The 17672-nt window shown below is 42.1% G+C and overlaps 1 protein-coding gene and 1 long non-coding RNA gene across 2 annotated transcripts in view; one reads left to right on the forward strand and one right to left on the reverse strand.

Moving 5' to 3' along the window:
- LOC146439251 (uncharacterized) lies at positions 1-7210 on the forward strand. The gene is made up of 3 exons (XR_014850715.1): positions 1-136; positions 881-1030; positions 7093-7210. It is a non-coding gene; the product is annotated as an uncharacterized LOC146439251 (long non-coding RNA).
- The window catches only part of DTL (denticleless E3 ubiquitin protein ligase adapter), a 23413-nt gene continuing 11279 nt past the window's right edge, over positions 5539-17672 (reverse strand). The window contains exons 12-15 of the mRNA XM_085054864.1: positions 17205-17294; positions 15320-15458; positions 10669-11531; positions 5539-9197 (exon numbers count right to left, since the gene is read on the reverse strand). Of these exons, the coding sequence (XP_084910990.1) occupies positions 9129-9197; positions 10669-11531; positions 15320-15458; positions 17205-17294 (1161 nt within the window). The 3' untranslated portion in view covers positions 5539-9128. The remainder of the gene's footprint in view (positions 9198-10668; positions 11532-15319; positions 15459-17204; positions 17295-17672) is intronic.

A 17672-nucleotide genomic window follows, 5' to 3' on the forward strand; every position in this document is an offset into this window, starting at 1 on the left:
TGGATGCCGGGCCAGGAAGGCAGGTGACAGCAGCGGGGAACCAGCTACAGTTACACTGGGAACTGCCACCAGTGGTACCTGGGATACAGAGACCCTATGAGGAAATGATCTCTCCATGTGCTGAACCTGCTTGGAAGTAAGTGTATGGAAAATAAACAGCTCTGGTCGTGCCAGGTTTAGTTGGGACTGCTTCCCCTTTCAACAGCTATTCAAATGCCAATCTATTTTTATCATTCAAAATATTTTTACAGCACAGTTTTGGCATGCATTTTCATACTGTAGTTTGGAAGGGCTAAGCTAAGGTTTTGCTTTTACTTTTTAAAATGAAACCAGAGCTATAATGCACCACCCTCTTCAGCCACGAGCCTGCCAATGAATGTGATTTACCTTGTAGTGTGATAGAGAGTGAGTATAAATTAGAATCTAACACCTGAAATACAGTGAGCAGCACCTTCCCTTAGTGTAAACGAGCAGAGCTGTGATGTCAATGGAACCTGACTGATTTATATCTGTGGGAGTCTGGCCCTTTGCCTGCATAACTCATATTGGCTGTGCCTGGCAGGTCCCAAAACAGCCTCCTTTTCTGCTTCTGGATAGAGACTTTCCTCTGGCTGTCCTGTAGGACTCAGAGGATATGTCTTGCACAACCAGAGCTAGCCCACCAGGGTAGTGGTTTCCTTTTCTGCCTGACCCTGATCCTTGATCACCTTGGCGTCAAAAATCACTTGTCCTTGCAGGTATGTGCAGGGCTAGACCCTTGTTTTGGTTCCCTACAGTTAAACTCTGCTCTGTTTAGTGAGTCAAGCTTTAATGTTGAAATGTTCACTGGTGCCAAAGGTCCTAAGAACACAAACTCCTGCTTTCAAACGTTTCTGCAGAGCCTGCCTGGAAGCTCAGGCAATGCAGGCTCCTCAAGGATTCAGGCACTCCTGAAGATGAGTGGGAAGGTGGGAACCAAAAGCTCCGATTTCTGATTCCCTCTCGTCCTGCCCACATTGCAGTGGCTGATGCTCCCCTGCTTTGTTCAATTGTAATGCTATCATTTTTTTGTTTTATTTTTATTAGTTCACCAGGGTATAATGTGAAGCAGGGGTGATTTGGGTCGTGAGCTGCCAGTGAGCTGTCTGTCAGCAGCAATGGATGTGTTGTGCCTTGGTCCCTGTCAGCTGATATTGCAGGAGCAAATCAAATGGTTTTTTGGGATGGTAGCACTGCACCCTGACCCAGACCACGAGACTCAGTTCTGGTGTTGACAAGAATGGTGAATCACCATGAATTGATGGTAACCCTTTCACCTGGTCAATATGAGATTGAATTAATCCTGCTGTGGGAGTTGGGGCTTGCAGCACCCGAGTGTGGCTGAGCAATGGAAAAACTGTCAGATGTCAGAGCAGAAAGGGGCTTTTCTACCAAGGATAAATCATCAGCAGGGTTATAGCCTATTTGGTAAATAGACTGAGAAGTTGAAGCAAAGCTAAAATACCACTATACAACCAGAGGTATCCAGGAAAGCACTGTTATGCTACAGCTTTGTAAAATGAAATAGCTGCCCTGTCTCGCCCCAGACGTGGTTAATCTTCAGCTGCAGATGAGACACTTTGTTTATGGCAGGCAAAGGCAGCGTGCAAGGGCCTTCAGTTAGATGTAGGACCCCTACTGTCAACAAGAATAATACTTGATTACCAAGAGCTGAAGTCCTTGCCAGGAAGAACACGTCTCCAAGTTAACACCCTTATGATCAGAAGGATAATCTATCGATAATCCATTTTTTCTAAGGAAGAACTGGAAAAGCTGTCTGTGAGCAGCTGAGACTGCATTTTGTTGGTTGCCGGTGGTGAAAGGATGTATTATCACAGTCCTGAGCACTTAATCATTGAGTGGAGTACACAAAAATAGCCAGGAAAGTTGCAGGCTGGGCTGAATGGGTTGAAAGGTTGTGGGAACATGTTCTGGCACACTCTTGTGCTGTGGCAAGATACACGATGAGGGGGAAGGGGAGAGAGCATTTCAGCAGGCCTGAGCAAAGGGGAATATACTCTTGTTTCCGTATAAACCCTCTTCTCTCTTTCACTCAGCATCATTTTGCTTCCTGGAGCAGAAATAATTTCCATTAGTCATTCAGGGTAACACGTTTCTAATGCATACCATGTGGAAATGTCTCAGCAGCAAATCTATGGCCCAGTTCAAATGTTGAGAAAAAGCTTTAGTATATTACACAATAAAATATTTGTAAACACAGATGACTTGAGTTGAAGAGGAACTTTGGTCAGCTGGAAAATAAACCAGTACAAAATTACAACACGACAATAATTGAGCCAAGTAGGGAACCTGCCTGTGACACTTAAAAAAACACCACCATTGCAAGAAAAACCCAAGGCCATTGTTGGAGCAAGTAGGGGTGGAGATACCCCAATGAAATCAGGACAAAGAGACATTTGGATGGCTACCTGTGATATATATTAAGAAACAGCCCATAAACCCCAGTCATTGTGCCATGGTTAATATCAAGTTAGCTGCCTTGCTGCCAGACCAGCCAAGGCATGAATACTAATGCTGCCCTCAGCTGCCACAGAAATTGTCTCTTTGCATAAGAGGAACGAAGACCTTTTGTCCTTAACTTGCTTATGCCAGGACTAAGCCAGGAGCTCCAGCTGCATCTGCAATCAGACAGGCTCTGCTTAGCAGCACTGAACTCACAGCATTATATTTAAAACTCACCCTTCTCCGCCTCCCAGGGAGAAAATGAAAAGGAAGGCTGCACGCACGCCCTTTGGTAAGGGTGGCCCAAGGTGGTGTCCCTGCTGGGTGCACAGCAAGCAGATAAAAGCACAGCCAGAACATGCTTTTTTCAGCATTTCAGCTGTGTGAGCACAGTAGGGGATTCACTGTGAGCCCTCTGGGGCAGCAGCAGAGACAGAAGGTGGTAGGAGGCTGCGATGTGGGGCTGTGCTCAGAGCTGTGGGGATGCACGCACAGCCTCCATCCTGTGGGGCTGGGAATGCAGCCGCTATGGGAATGCCCTCATTCCATGGGGCTGCACGGGGTGGGCAAACGGAGCAGCACGGCTTTGTACAAATCCATAAGCGAGGGGAAGTCTCTGTCACTCGGCAGAAAGGTGAGGAGGGCTCTGCCCGCAGGAGGCAGGGGCAGCAGCAGTGGTCCCTTCAGCTTTAGATGGGCAGGAGCACAACAGCCAAACCATAGGCTGTGTGACCCAACACCACAGCCCTTCTCAGTGTCATGCTTTCTAACTGATATGGCTGGGGGTACTGAGATAAGAAAATTAAGAAATTAATTTTCATGGAGAATTTTTTTTCCTGCTGCCTTCCTGCGTGAGAGTATCCTTGCTTTTATGTTATACCACTCCCCCAGCAGTCTCGCATGACTTTCTTGAAGATTCGCCTACATGGTGGAGCTAATGTAGGGCTGTTTGAATAGCTGCTTTTTCAGAATAGCTGTTTCTGAACAACCCAGTGCAAAACCAGGCTTTTTCTGAAACAAGAAAACCTTATTCTGGTTAATCTTAATACTCTGTCAAAACTGACTTCTTTTTAGGAGCAGATTAGGTTAAATCAGGGCAGGTGGAAGAAGAGTATCCACGAAGAGAAGGATCAGGAATGGCCTTCAAATTCACATGCTCTTTTGAAATCAGAACGAAGTGGCAAGCATGGACAACTGTCCCATTGCACAGAGGGGGGAAAAAAATGAGTATATAGATGTGAGTCAGATACAAAGGTGCAGCATGGGCCTCCCAAGCCCTACTCTTTCTTCTAAGCATGTAACAACTGGATGAAGATTAGTTTCTCCTGTCAGTTGCCTGTCTTATGCAATGTACTTTGTTCTTTTACACTTACGGTGATTGTTTTCCCTCCACTGACTTGTGCAAACATCAGCTTTCTCTTTATCACTCCAGTCCTGCTTCTTCAAACAACTGGATGTGCACAAACAGCCAATTCCTTATGATATAACACTTCAAATTTTCACATAATTGCCCCGCTGTTGACTACCTGCAGCAAATCAGCCCATTCAAGCAATTAAGTGCTCATTGCCATTGCATTTATGTCAGTCACAGGTTGTTTTCAAAAATCCAAGGGATCTCTTGATCTCAGTATATAAACTGTCACTTCCTCTGTCAGTGAATCCATGAAAATCAGCAGAACAAAAATAACAGTGACACTGAATAATTCAGTAATACACTCTGACAATATCTACTAAACTGCTGTCAACACAGCCTACCTTGCTGTTGCTGGAGCTGGCTTTACAGTCCCCTTGGACTATTATAAGTCTGGCTTTTGGATACTTAACGCCTTTTGCAAGAATAGGAATGGGAGAATAAGCTGATATTTTTATCATGTTACAACTAGAGGGATAAAACCCCAACCAAACAGGTTAGTCACAGTTCTGGGCAAGTCGATGTAAGAATGATCAGCTCGACTGGGTCAGCCTTGTCTTTGCTGCTTGGGCTTGTGTCCATCTTCTCCTCAGCCACACTCACAATACAACATGAGAGCACACTTGTGAGGCAACCAGGGAGTTACATAATTTATGACCCAAATGAAAAAATCCAGGAATGGCACAGAAGTGGGTGGTTGAAGATACTTTGCTGAAGGATTCAGTCATTCTTCAGAAGAAGAGAGAAGTAAACCATAAATCTGAGTGAAGGACAGACATGGAGCAGCTTTGGTGTTAATAGAAAATTAAGCTACTACTGTGGCACCTTAATGTGAAGGAATGAAGCACTTTCTTGGCTGTTTTGGGTTTTGTATGTAAAATCTCTTTAGCTCATGAAAGAGGAGAACAAGAGGTATTTGTCTCATGTTTAGGCTTTCTACAAATTGGATAAAAGATCCAACGTAGTATACATATTTTTAACCCAGACCAAAAAGTGAGTAAACTAAGCTAACAGGCAAAAGACAAAGCTAAACAAATTCAAAAAGTCTGTCTTTTCACAGTATCTCAAACTCTAGAATAACTTATGTACAGCTTTAATGGACCTGTAATCATGTAAAGTGTTTAAATCAAGACTGAACAACTTCAAAAATAAGAACTGCTGTAGCTTAAGCAGAGTTAAAAATACCATATTGAAAAATTAAGATGGGATATTCAGACTTCATTATACATAATGCTTTCTGATCTTTGAATCTTTGTCTAGCTGCACAAGACTGGAATAATGTGTCTTCCTGCTGTACTTCTAGTCCCTGGAATTTCTCCATAATGCACAAATTAAGATGGAAAGTTAGTTATTCTCATTAGAAAAATATGTAATTCAGACTGAGGCTTATAATTGAAGGGTTATCTTTGATTATAATTTTGCTTTTTTGCTTCTGGGCTCACACTGTCCTCATATCAACACTGCATTGTTCTACAGAACAGTTGACATGAAATGTTAAAGTTATTTTAAAAGAAATTACATATGGACTCTTTCATGTTCGCTTTCCCCTCATCCATGCTTTGCATTGTATTTGGCATTTTGTGCAGTGCAGATGAAGAGCACTTTATTATGGGTAAAGCTGTTCTTTGAAGAACACATGGATGCTATACAGTAGCAGGGTGTATTTTATTTATTGCAGACTGGGCTACACATAAATCAGAGAGAGGGAAAAAATGTGAACCATTGGGTTCTGAGTTGTGTGTAGAGAAACAGAGAGCGATAATTTCCACTTGGAAAACTGTTTAGGTCAGCTCCAGGAGGGAAAGAATGAAATTTGATTGTAGTGGACCTGAAGATGAACACCGTTTCCTATTTACTAGCAAATAAATATTGGTGATGAAAAATTCTTAACATTTGACCTTGAGGAGGCTCTTTAAAAGAGTCACACATAAACCCTGGAACACCCAGCTACCAAAAGCTTTTGGCAAATTCCTGGCTGAAAAGCATCTATTTCTAAACAAAATATCTTAAGAAATTATATACCACATACAGACAGCAACTAGAACATTTTTTGATGCCACAATGGTGTGTTTTCTTTCACCTCAGCAGTCAGTTTACACGGTGGTGTGGACACTTGATAGCAAGATTTCAGCCATGTTCAGTGGCTGCAGAAACAACCATGCCAGAAGAAGACTTAGGCACTCCCTGACCAACAAGTGGCCAACTCTACTCATAAAGAGGCATTTTAACAGCACAGTCCCCTTGGTGGCATTTTTGTCCCCACACATTGACACCTGTCCCCTCCATGGTTTTGGTCTATAATTATTTGCTGAGGCAGGGAACTGAGGCAATTAAATTTTAGCTTTTCTTGGTAGTTAGCTTCCCCAAGGGACTCATGAGTGAGTGCTCAGAAGAAATGCTTGCCCAGGCTTGCTGACCATGCATCTGCACAGATCCTGGGAGCGCCTGCTTGGTTTTGCCAAGCAGGGTGAGCTCCAGTTGCAGTCAAGCTGCCCTCAATCCAAACTGGCTGGCTGCTGAGATCTGAGCAGGGAGAGGCACAACTTCCAAAAGAGCAGCAGTGACAACTACTGGATATAGCACCATCAGAATCTGCTGTGGTCAGTCCCAAATCCCACTTGGCAGTCAGAGGGTAAACACTGAGGAGGGAGACAAGACATCAGGAAGCACTATCATCTGCATGGAAAAACCTGTAAGATACTTAAGGTGGGATTTACATACCTATATAGGATTTGGGAATAATACTTTAAAAGGCTTAATTTGATTATAAAACATGAAGGTCAGAGTTTCTATAAATCCTTTGGAAGGAAAGAAAATTCAGAAGCGTAGCTTGCTGGCTCAAAACAATTCAAAGCAGCTCTCTGAATGCTTAGTTTATCAAGCTTCTCAGATGAAGACAGCACTGGTTACCTTGAATCACCTGACATACAATTGTATGTATCAGCAATTTTTCTGTGCTTTTGCAATTTTGATTTTATCACAATAAGATCAAGGTTGTTGGACACAGAAAAATATGTTTCAGTTAATTCTCCTAGACTCTGACCCAGGGTGACATCAGCTTCAGATGAAAAAATAAATGCCTGGTGGTCCATAAAACAAGTTGTTGCACTAAACAAGTACTATCTGAAAGAAGAAAATCTCCTATCCCCACAGAATATTATTCATCCAGGTGGTAATCCATTAGTGTATCTCATCTCTAGGTAGCCATTTACAAGATATAGGAGATAATGGTTTGGCTGCAGAACTTTTCTGGAGGAGGAAAATACTGTTGAAGAGTGAAGAAACATGAAATCCTATTGTTGAAGTGTCTGACGACTCTCATGTACTTGAATAGGGTTCACATCTCCTTATTCTGCAATGTTTTTTACAAACTGCATGGAAGAATCCTGCATGAATATCTGGCTGTAGGCCAGGCAGATTGTTCCCTACACAGTTGCTATAATAATTAAAATTAAGACAGAATTAAATCTCAAACCTACTTATTTTAGGTTATCTTTCTACTACTTACATCTGCTTCAATATCCAGAAGTAGGTTAAAATTAAACCAGCAGATTTTTTTATATTCCTGTTTTGCCTAAGATACTAGATCTATTCAGATAACCACTTTTTAAAAATCAATTTTTTTAAGAAGAACTATAAAAGAATGCCTGAAGCACTACATTGCTTTTCATAGGATGATGGCCTGTAAATCAGTAAACAAGAGAAAGCTGTGTCCCTATTTGTACCTGAGTGCTTCTGCTAAAAGATGCAACATGATAACTACTCTTTTTTTAAAAAGAGCACACTAGACATTTACTTTTGCTTTGTAGCTGTAACAAAAGCCATTTTCTCTCAAGTAATTTATTTCCTTTCAAAATACAATCTACCACATAAAATACAGACCAGCATGTTTCCTTCTAATCCCTTTAAGTTACCATACTTTCCCATGTTACTGTAACATAGATGTTAAAATATAAGATAAAAAACATAAGTTAGTTCAATCATATTCCCTTCAAATACCTCAATTCTTCCGCAGTAGAAAAACTTAAAAGGGATTCAGAGGGTTTGATTGGATTTGAAGTTCATAGGGACTATTACACCAGAAACAGAGTGGGTGCTCCAACCTAAGATAAGGATCTTCAACTAGAAGATCTTACTTCTGCTAGAAGATCCTGGGGGAAAGCATGGCTGAGGAATTAGTGTGATTAGGCAGCAGGACAGTGATCTCATTTCAGTGACCTTGTTCCATCAGCATCAGGGATGACTTACAGTGGCAAAGCATTTAATATTAATATGTAAACACGCTCAAGTGCTTTCTAAAATGTCAATTACCTCTCCCTCAATTTACAAGGTATCATTTTGTAACTACTCTATTACAAAGCTGTTATGAAGGTATGTTATAAGTAGCTACTAATGCTTTTGCTACAGGCTGAATCTGTAAGAGCTGACTGGCAATGGGCTGTTGTGGGATGCCTATTTAGGATAGATCAGACTAACTCTTCTAACACGCCTTGCCAGTATTGTATTTCAGAAAAGTGATAAACTTTTGGTCTTAAGAGCTGTAGTGCTGATGGTTCAAGAGGCAGCTGAGTACGTAAATATAGTAGTTTCCAGAGAAGAAAGGGGATAGCAAGGGGAGTACAGGCATTACATACTTGATTATATTTTGTCTCTTCTTACACCACAGTCACCATCAGAGGGACACAGGGTGTCTAAAAGTCCTTTAGATTTAATTAACACATTGCTAACTTCCCTTCTGGAAGCAGGGAGTTGCTGCAATACTAGAGGAATGACTGCAGAAATGCCATTCAGCATGAAGAGGCTCAGATGTACCTCCAGTAAGTTTCTCTACAGACATTCCAATGCTTACTTTTCAGGAGGGTGTAATGATTTACACACTATTCTGCAGCAGAGGCAGTTTGAACCACAGATTAGTAACATAAACTGACACGCTGTATGTGCCTGTCAACAATGTACAACAGAGCTGTTGCTGTCTTTGGACTAAAACAGCTGCCACGTAAAAAATACTGTTTATAAAAAAATACATACCCTAAGTCAGAAATAGCCATGCGTAAGTATTGTGTAGATTTTACACACTCAATTCACTTCAACTGTTAACAACTTTAAAAACAGGAAGACTAAAACCTCAAGTCTATAAAGGTCTGACAACAAATTGTGTAATCGTTGTTGGCATGGTTAACTCTGGTCTTGATACCTCCGTGTCAACATCCCTCAGGTGCAACCGCCCCATGCTGCTTCAGTCATTCTGTGGCTTTCTGTGGAAGTATGTGCAGATCTTCCTCATGGAAACTGAAGTGCTTGCAGCCTAGCAAGAAATAAAACCAAAATCAGCATGAAACACTTCTAGGTTGACAGCTCATATGCTGCAGGAGTCTCCCCTCCATCACTGTTCCAGTTTGCTCAGCTTCCCAACTAAGAGAGTAAATGAAAAGTTCTTTGCTAAAATCTGTCTCATAGATAAAAGGCTTACAACCTACAGGAAACACTGCCTAAATCCTAGGGTTGTCTACTGCCATGACAAATGCACTTCAGCTGCAGTTTCAGCTTCCCTACAACAGGTAAGAGAACTGCAGACTTCCAAGACACAGCAAATTCATTGAATGTTGTTGGGTATTCCTGGCATCTCCTCAGGCTATGAGAACAACACAGGAGCATCCCAAAATCTGAACCAGAGCATACTGGGCAGTAAAAGTAATTGTTATAATCTCTCTCCAGGGCAAATGTCTCCGTCTTGTGTTTAAACATGTGCAGCATAAAGCACAAGTAGTCACAAGTAGTTGTAGGTTTCCTATAACCAAGATTTCTTGGTACAACCACAACATGAAGAGTCCAGCTGCCATGAATAACTTAAGGAGTGGTGGCTTGCCCACATCATTATCTGATAGAAGTGTAGGAAGAGATGAAATTGTGTAAAAAATGAGATACTGAAGTAAGCCTGAATGGTGGCAATAACTTCTAGCATCAGATATTCAATTAAGAGCACAAGTAAAATTTGATGATTGAAAATTTACCTAACATTTACTGAAATAAGACTCAGTCAAAGACACTGGAGGACTTGGGAGTCCAGTTTCAGAGATGAGACAAGTTTGGTTTGTTTCAAAAAAATGTAACTATAATTTCCTAGTTTGCATGTTAGACCCTCATGCCAACATTTTTAGCTGCTTTATAAGCTTAAGTTTCATTTCAGATCCTAAGATGAACTCTGTGCCAGGCTTCCTGTACATCAAAAGAAGGATGATATAGGTCAAATCATGCCCTCTCACTCTTGCTAGTTTTCCATTGAAGGAACCGAAGGTATTATTTAACCCCACAGTTTTAACATGGGTAACAAATTCTTTTGCAACCTGAGACAGAATTCTTCCAATGCTTAAGTGGCTTTCCAGTAACATAAACAGGCAGATGTGATGATGAACACATAAACAGGAGATCTGCCAGGAAAGCTGTTGGCATTATTGTGCTTCTCAGAGTAGAGCTATATTTAAGATGATGGCTACATCCTTCAAACATCCAGCTGGGAACTACAAGGATCTCTGAGCTCCTGCGTGCCCTGAGTCCCTTGAAAATGAAGGACATGTAAAAATCCTGTTCCTGCATGGAGGGGATTAATAGATAACAGCATTAATGTATCTGGCTTATTAGGCCAGAAATCATCCCTTGTGTCCATAGTCAAAGGGATCAGATAATTCTTTGTGTCTGAGCAGGAGAGAACAAACAAGGGGAGAGTGGCAGCTTGGGATAAGTTCTTTCATGACAATGTTGTTGGCTGCCCTACTTACAGTTTTTGGCGAAGTGGCCACTGCCACAGGTTCTTGTCTTTTGGCACCAGGACTGCAGGATGACAGGGGGCTGTTTGATGTGCTCTGGATGCCAGGTCTGCCAGTCCGTAGCTTCTCTCCCAGAGCAGACAACCAATTTTTTCTTTCAGGAGAACTGTTCTCTTTATCTACTACCTCAGTGTCTTTCCCACATGGAGATCTGAAAAGATGGGGGGAGGTTTGAATGCCTGATGGATTAATATGGCTTCCAGAAAGGGAAGGCTCTTTCAGGCTGTGGCTAGAGCCTTCGTGGTTCTTCTCCAAGTCAGCCAGGCTGAGAGAGTCTTCATCAGAAGCTTTTTGGTCTGGAACTAAGTGACATAAATTAAGCTTGGATTTCTTAGCTGCATGGTCCAGCTCAGTCACACAGCTGCAGGCCTGCAGACACTTCTGCCCCACATCACCCTCCTTGCTGCAGTCAAGCCTTCTCTTGGCACGTTTTTCAAACTGGGAGTGTGGGACTTTAGGAGGGCAAGCAGCTTCCAGGAGACCCTGGGTGACTTCTGCCAGGGCTTTTCTAGGAGAAGGAGCATTTTTCTCCACTTCTGGAGGAGAAGAGCACGGAGTCCTTGTAACCCAGTGTTTGATGGACATTTTGGAGGAAGGGACCAGCTTGGGAGAGGCACATGGGCTGGCTGCAGGTGGCTTGGCTGGGGTGGAGGCTGTGGCAGTGTGGGTTTTGAGAGCGACCGTGGGAGTGTTTGTTGCCAGCGGGAGGTCTCCGGAGTAAGTGGGAGCACAGGCAGCAGGCCGGGGCGAGGAAATGCACACGCTGCCTGCTGGGAAGGCCTTGGCAGGAGTGCTCTGGGGGCTGGCTGGTGGCCCTAAGAGGGGAGAAATAAGTAGTGTGATGAGGAACACAGAACAGCGGATTAAGGACAGTCCTTTTAGAATCACCCCTTCCAACCAGGAGATGAATCAGTGCTGACCCTGTGTCACAGACATATCCTTTTGAATTAAGAAGTACTATAGATCCCTCTGATTTCGGTAAAACTGGTACAAGTCCTTTATAAAATCCTGTATTGCACTGGTAAAGTATAATGCAGTACATTTGAGTAATGTCTGACATCTCTCCCTTCTGTAATGAGCACTGTTACATGAGCTACAGCCAAAACAAATCTTGAATCTTCCAAGTTTATCTAGTTCTGACGAAGCTCTGCATTGGTTGAGTCTAGACAGCTGCCTGGGAAAAAGGCTGGACCCCACCTGCACTGCATCTTTGGCAGCTGCATAACTGAGCTGAGGGACAAAGGTACTGTGAGCAGGTCCCACAGCAAATTACAATACCAAGGAAGCCTTACACTGTGATGCCCTACCATGTGAATAATGATCCTAGTCACGTGTTATTAGTTGCATATTTTAAAGATTTTTTTTTTTAGGTGTGAGAACAGTAAAGGACATACTTTCACTCTCTTGTCTTTTTGCTGGAGGATTTTCTGCCATGCTGTATTAGAATGGAGGCAGTACTTATCTACCACACCCAGGGAAGTGTGAGCAATTCTTCATCTCCTGAACAAGGACTTAAATTCCAAAGGAAATAAAATCTGTCACTGTGGTACGTTATTCCTTTAAAACAAATGATTCCCAAATAGGTATTTCACAGTGGGTTTTGAGCTCACTAGCCAAGACGTAAATGCCCCTGGCTTGTAAAACAGAAGTTCTGAACACCCAGAAAACAGCAGTCATAGGCAGGGGCATAAGGACCTCACTAACAACAGTGGGAATCAAACAGAGCAAAGATCTTGGTCTGTAGCACTATTAGAGGAGGTTCTTTTAATTTTTAATTTTTTTTATTTCCAGCCCCCTTCAACAGAGCACACATTAGTGGGTTTGTTACGGTGCCTGCTTTCTCATTCACCTAACTCACAGTGATGCAATTAAAACTAGCCTTAGTTACTCTGTGCACTTCCACTGCTGGGCACAAGAGCACGAAACATTTTGTGTATACCAGGGGTTTAATCCAAACTCCCCACTCACAGCATTAGCACTGCACTATAAAGCACTTCATTAGAACAATGAGAAGTCTAGTGTGAATAACCTGCCATTTTCTTTTTCTTTACAATGCTGGACTTTCTCACAAACATGTTGAGTGAGCACCTACATGACTAGTTATATACCACACTAAGCCTCTTCTGATCCTTCCTTTTATTGTATTAGCTAGTATCCAAAATACAAGTACTGCTGCATCAGAACAAAATGAAATAGGATTCCATATTAAAGGATTCCACTACAAGTCACTTTAACACACGAAACAGAGTTAAAGGCTCCTTTTCTGATAAAATATTCTACTTCGTAACAACTTGCTTCAATATGGACTATGAGGAAGTAACTGCCAAGATTTTTTTCTCCTAATCTTTACTTTAATGAGCACTTACAAGACAATAATAACTCAGCTGGGAAATTAGTTGCACTCAAAAATCTAAGCTCCTAGGGGGAGAAGAAAGTAGCAAGCTCAGCAACTCTTGATTCATAATGACCACTACAAATTCAAACAGCAGAAATATTGCACGACTAGCTGGATATGAGCACTTTGAATTCCAAACCAGTCTGAAAGTTATGCTGTGGACACATTGGATAATGGAAAAAGAGCTATCCTCAGAGCTGGATGAACATTGTGGCAAGAAGCAAACACAAATTTGAGATAAAGAATATGAAAATTGGAGGGTTTTTTTATTTTTTCTAAGACTGCATGCATTATTCAGGCTCCTACTAAGCCAGTTTCAAGCTGTTTCCATTTATGCTGCCATTGCACGTAATACAATACTGCAAATATCTGCAGTCCACCTGCATCACACCAAGGCAGGTTATTCTGCATGTTTCCTACCTTCTCTGCCACAAATCTTCTAGAGTGGTATTATCAGTCTCCAAATTTAAGACTCACAAATTGTCCATGCACAGACCTGCTTCAGAAGTTTGGTTACACAAAACCACAGAGAAAGTAGTACAACTTAAAGAAACCACAAAAGTAATTGCCCAAGAAAAGGAAACTCTGTTTGCTACACTTGATGATATAGGTCAACAATCGATACAAAACCTTAATCTCACAATTTGTTCCATAGAAATGGATGGGGAACTGCCTAGATCCATCCCAGCAGCTCTGAAATAGTACTTTGCTTTCCAGCTCTGAATGGGTCTCTGCAGATAACTCCTATACTCTAACAGCACATGTTTTGTGTTCAGGAGCCAAGGTCAGCAGGAAGCCTGCTGGTGTGTTTGCAGTGTCTGTGTACTTGCTCCTCCCTCCTGTGCTTCTTTAATGCAGCAAGAGCAAGGAGGAATAAGTATTTTTTCTGGTGTTATTGGCAACCCTGACCTGTAAAGTTTTAGTGTATAAGACACTTTAGTTTTCACGTTTCTGGTCTAGACCTATGCTTACTTCTGTTCTTCTGAGACTAGTACACAAAGGGATTTTTGATCCCTCTCTGAGGAAGAGTGTGCACACACAAAAAACAATTGCTAGCTATTGAATGGACCTGGCACTCTCCCTCCTATTGTCCTGCAAATTTCCTGCTAGACTTGTTACTGGCAAAAGGTTAGAGGTAATGTTATCCCATTAGTGGGATTTGGAGGCATTCAGCCTTTATTTGTGTTAGCCAAGATGAAATTCATTTGGAGGGTGGCTAGAAAAGATAGGTGGAAGGCAGGAAGTCACGGCAGCAGCTGCTGGGAAGCTATTGTATTCTTAGTTTCAGAGCTACTCTACAGAGAAGATGATCTTACTTCACTTTGGGGGGAGGGCAGTTATCCTCCTTTCACCTACTCTACTACAACAAAATGCATGTTTCAGACAAATCAAAGTAGTATTGTGATTCAGGGTTCCTTTCTTCTGGTCTAGGGTACTACCTACCTACTGATTACCCTCTCTGCAGAGCCCAGACCTGCTTGCTAGTTCAGAGCATGCTGTACAGCTTGTCTGAGTGCCCAGGCTTTGTAGAAAGGTACTGCAGCTGTTCAGAAGCCTTAACATGAGAATAGATGATTAATTCTGGGATATTACACTCCCATCATGATTGTCTACATGTTTTTTTGAAGTACTTTCACTGCACAGCATTTGGCCGTATACAGTCAGTACCACTAACTGAAGCTGAAGACAGATAATACTGAGCTGCACCTGAGAAATCTGTGCAGTTTGAGAATGGGCAGAAGGAAACAGTTCAGAATTCCAAGGCTGTCTGTGTGCTGTCAGCCCTTTACTGGGTAAACTATCAAACTGGAAAAAGTATATGGCCTTACTGCTCTCAGTTATTATTTGATAAATAGAAAAAAAGATGTGTGACTTGTTGCCACAGTGACATCTCCTTTGGCTGTTCAATTGTTGAACCCTGCTGAAACCTACTGAAGATCTGGCTGCTCAACAAACTCTGTCAATGAATACTTGCTTTGCAGTCTGGCCATACAGACTTTGCCATACTTGTAAGCTATTTCAGCCAGCTTGTCCTGTTGATGACAGAAGTATTTACAAGTAGAAGTGCTTGTCTGGCTATATGAGTTATTGCCTAATACGACAAGAACCTCAGAAGGTTAGTAAGACAAGCCAAAGGCTTTTGCTGGTACAGAGAACAGACAAAATTCAGCAGCCGTGTTGCAGAGCAAGATAGCTCAGGGGCCTTACCTGCTCCATGTTGTTCTTCTGGTTTCTTCTGAGTGACCCAGCCCACCAAGCTGTTTTTTCTGGATACTGATTTCTCCTCCTCAGGACAACGTCGTAAACGCCAAATCCTCACAGTGTTGTCATCAGAGCATGTGGCAATCTACAGAATCAATTTGTCTGTTTGTTACAATAGAGTAACCAGGACACATCCTATGGATCACTGGCTGAGTGAACTGGAACAGCTATATCTCACACACTGTGCCAATATGAATGATGGTGAAACTTGGCTGAAGGGGTACAAGACTGACCATTTAACAATGAAAAGAAACCAACTCTCTTTCATTTCTGTACCAGGCAGCAGTATTTGCTTTAAAGCAGGCACGGGTGCTGCATCCATCTCTTTCTACTATAGAAATCTCAGTCACCACCAACCATTTGCCTTGCATGGCTGTGTAAGAGACACTGGTCTGCTCAGGAAGGGTCATGGCACATTTTGAGATTTCAATCCCTTGGCAGACAAAAGCAGCCATGCTCTTTTTTGCACCTGCATCTTGATCTGCCTCTGTTGCTCAGGATCTCTTCTTCTGCTTGGGGAGAAACATTTGCAACACACCAGGAAGGTGACATTGGAAGGCTGTTGCACAAACTGTAAGTGCTATCTCTTCAGAGACAGATATCAGCATTATCTGGCACAGAATCCAACTCTGCCAGAAACATTGTTCCAGAGTCCTGCCGCAGCATCCGGTGCTCTGGAAGGATCTCTGGAATCCAAACCAAAGGAACAGCACCCATCTAGCCCATGTTGTATGGCTCTTTTCAGACAGATTAAGTGGTGACTCAATCGGGAACCAGTAGAAAGAGAAAGGAAATGCTGTGGTGAAAGTTCATAGCAATCTCAATGGGAAAGTGTCTCTGCTCTGACCTTTGTCACACCAATGTTGTCTGTACAGAAAGCAACCTTGCCTCTCCAATTGCTCCAAGCAGCATCTGAACAATGTCTGACTATTTCTTCCCTGTGTCAGGAACAGTTTTAAAGGCTGAATTGGTCTGCATTTCCAACACATCATGATCATGATGCTGGGCTACCTCTAGATCACAGATTTCATCTGAAATGCCAATTCTCATTGTGCCTCTTACACAACTAGAACAATTCCTCATGTTTGCCTGCAAGACTCACCCTCCTACACTGTAATGCTGCTCTGAAGCCCTGATGCTGCCGTGCAAGCTAGGGAAAGCAGTGGACCTCTTTAATACTGTGGGGTGGAAGAAACTCTTAGGACACTGTTCAGGATTTTTCAGGGTTATTTCTAGTTTTGAGCTAGGCCAAACATTTGACCCAACTTCCTACTTCCATTGTTTTCCTTTTAGTGATACCTGGTGCATAACTACTGACCCAATTTCATTGGAGGCTCTTTTTGAAATAAAAACAGCTCAGATTTTGAAAAGAGGTCACAATGAAAAGAGTTCATATGTTTTTAAAGGGCATTCAAAAGTTCTTGCCACTCTGTACAAGACAAGCAGATGTATCAATGCTCAGAGAGAAAGGAAGGTGTGAATATGGAACAACAAAACAAGCCTCTGGCTTCTGAAAGCTCTGATTAAATGATTTCACTCTTTTGTCTCTTACAGGTAGTATCCCAAGCTCTCATCAGGAGAAGTCTTTGCTAATATGCAATTTCTTACGACTTATTAAATAGCCTAAATTATTTGAAAATAATAAAAGAGTTCTGATACATTGTACTCATATGATAAGGCTGGGTTACTGTCCCCTGAAAATCACATTTTTAGAAATTATTGGCTAAAAATTTCCTCCCAAATTAACAAATGCTGCTGCAGTTTTGAAAAGCAGATGATGTCCCATCACATCTATTGTTTCACAGTAAAGACCATTTTGCAAAAGACAAACCTTAGTGAAGTCTGAAGGACACCAAGCAATGGAGGTAACTTCTTGAGTGTGACCAAGGAGTATCCGTGGAGGAAGGCTGGGCTCAGAAACCTTAAAAATTCCATAGAAAAACAAGCAAACAGTCAGAAGACAGACAGCCTAATATAGACCCTTAAGAAAAGACCCCATAGCCCACCTGTGAAGCACGTGGATACTTTCCATTTTTCCCGTATGAAATGCACAAATCAAATGCTCTCAGCCTGTTATCATGAGACAACAACTGATGAAGCCCTAGGCAGCAGTTCATGGAAACACTTGTTCAATTCCTGCAATACACAGGAATTCTGCCTCTAGAGTTGCCAGCCCAAAACATTTTAAGTATCTCTACCTAAGTTGAGATTTTAAGTATCTCTAGTTCCAGTTAAGATGCTTAAATGTTGGGAGGCTCATATTTTGAATCAGGTTAGGCAAATACATTCTGCTGCCATT

This window comes from Lichenostomus cassidix, chromosome 3, assembly GCF_008360975.1.
Source record: "Lichenostomus cassidix isolate B80296 chromosome 3, HeHo_3.0, whole genome shotgun sequence".
In the NCBI taxonomy this organism is placed as follows: Eukaryota; Metazoa; Chordata; class Aves; order Passeriformes; family Meliphagidae; genus Lichenostomus; species Lichenostomus cassidix.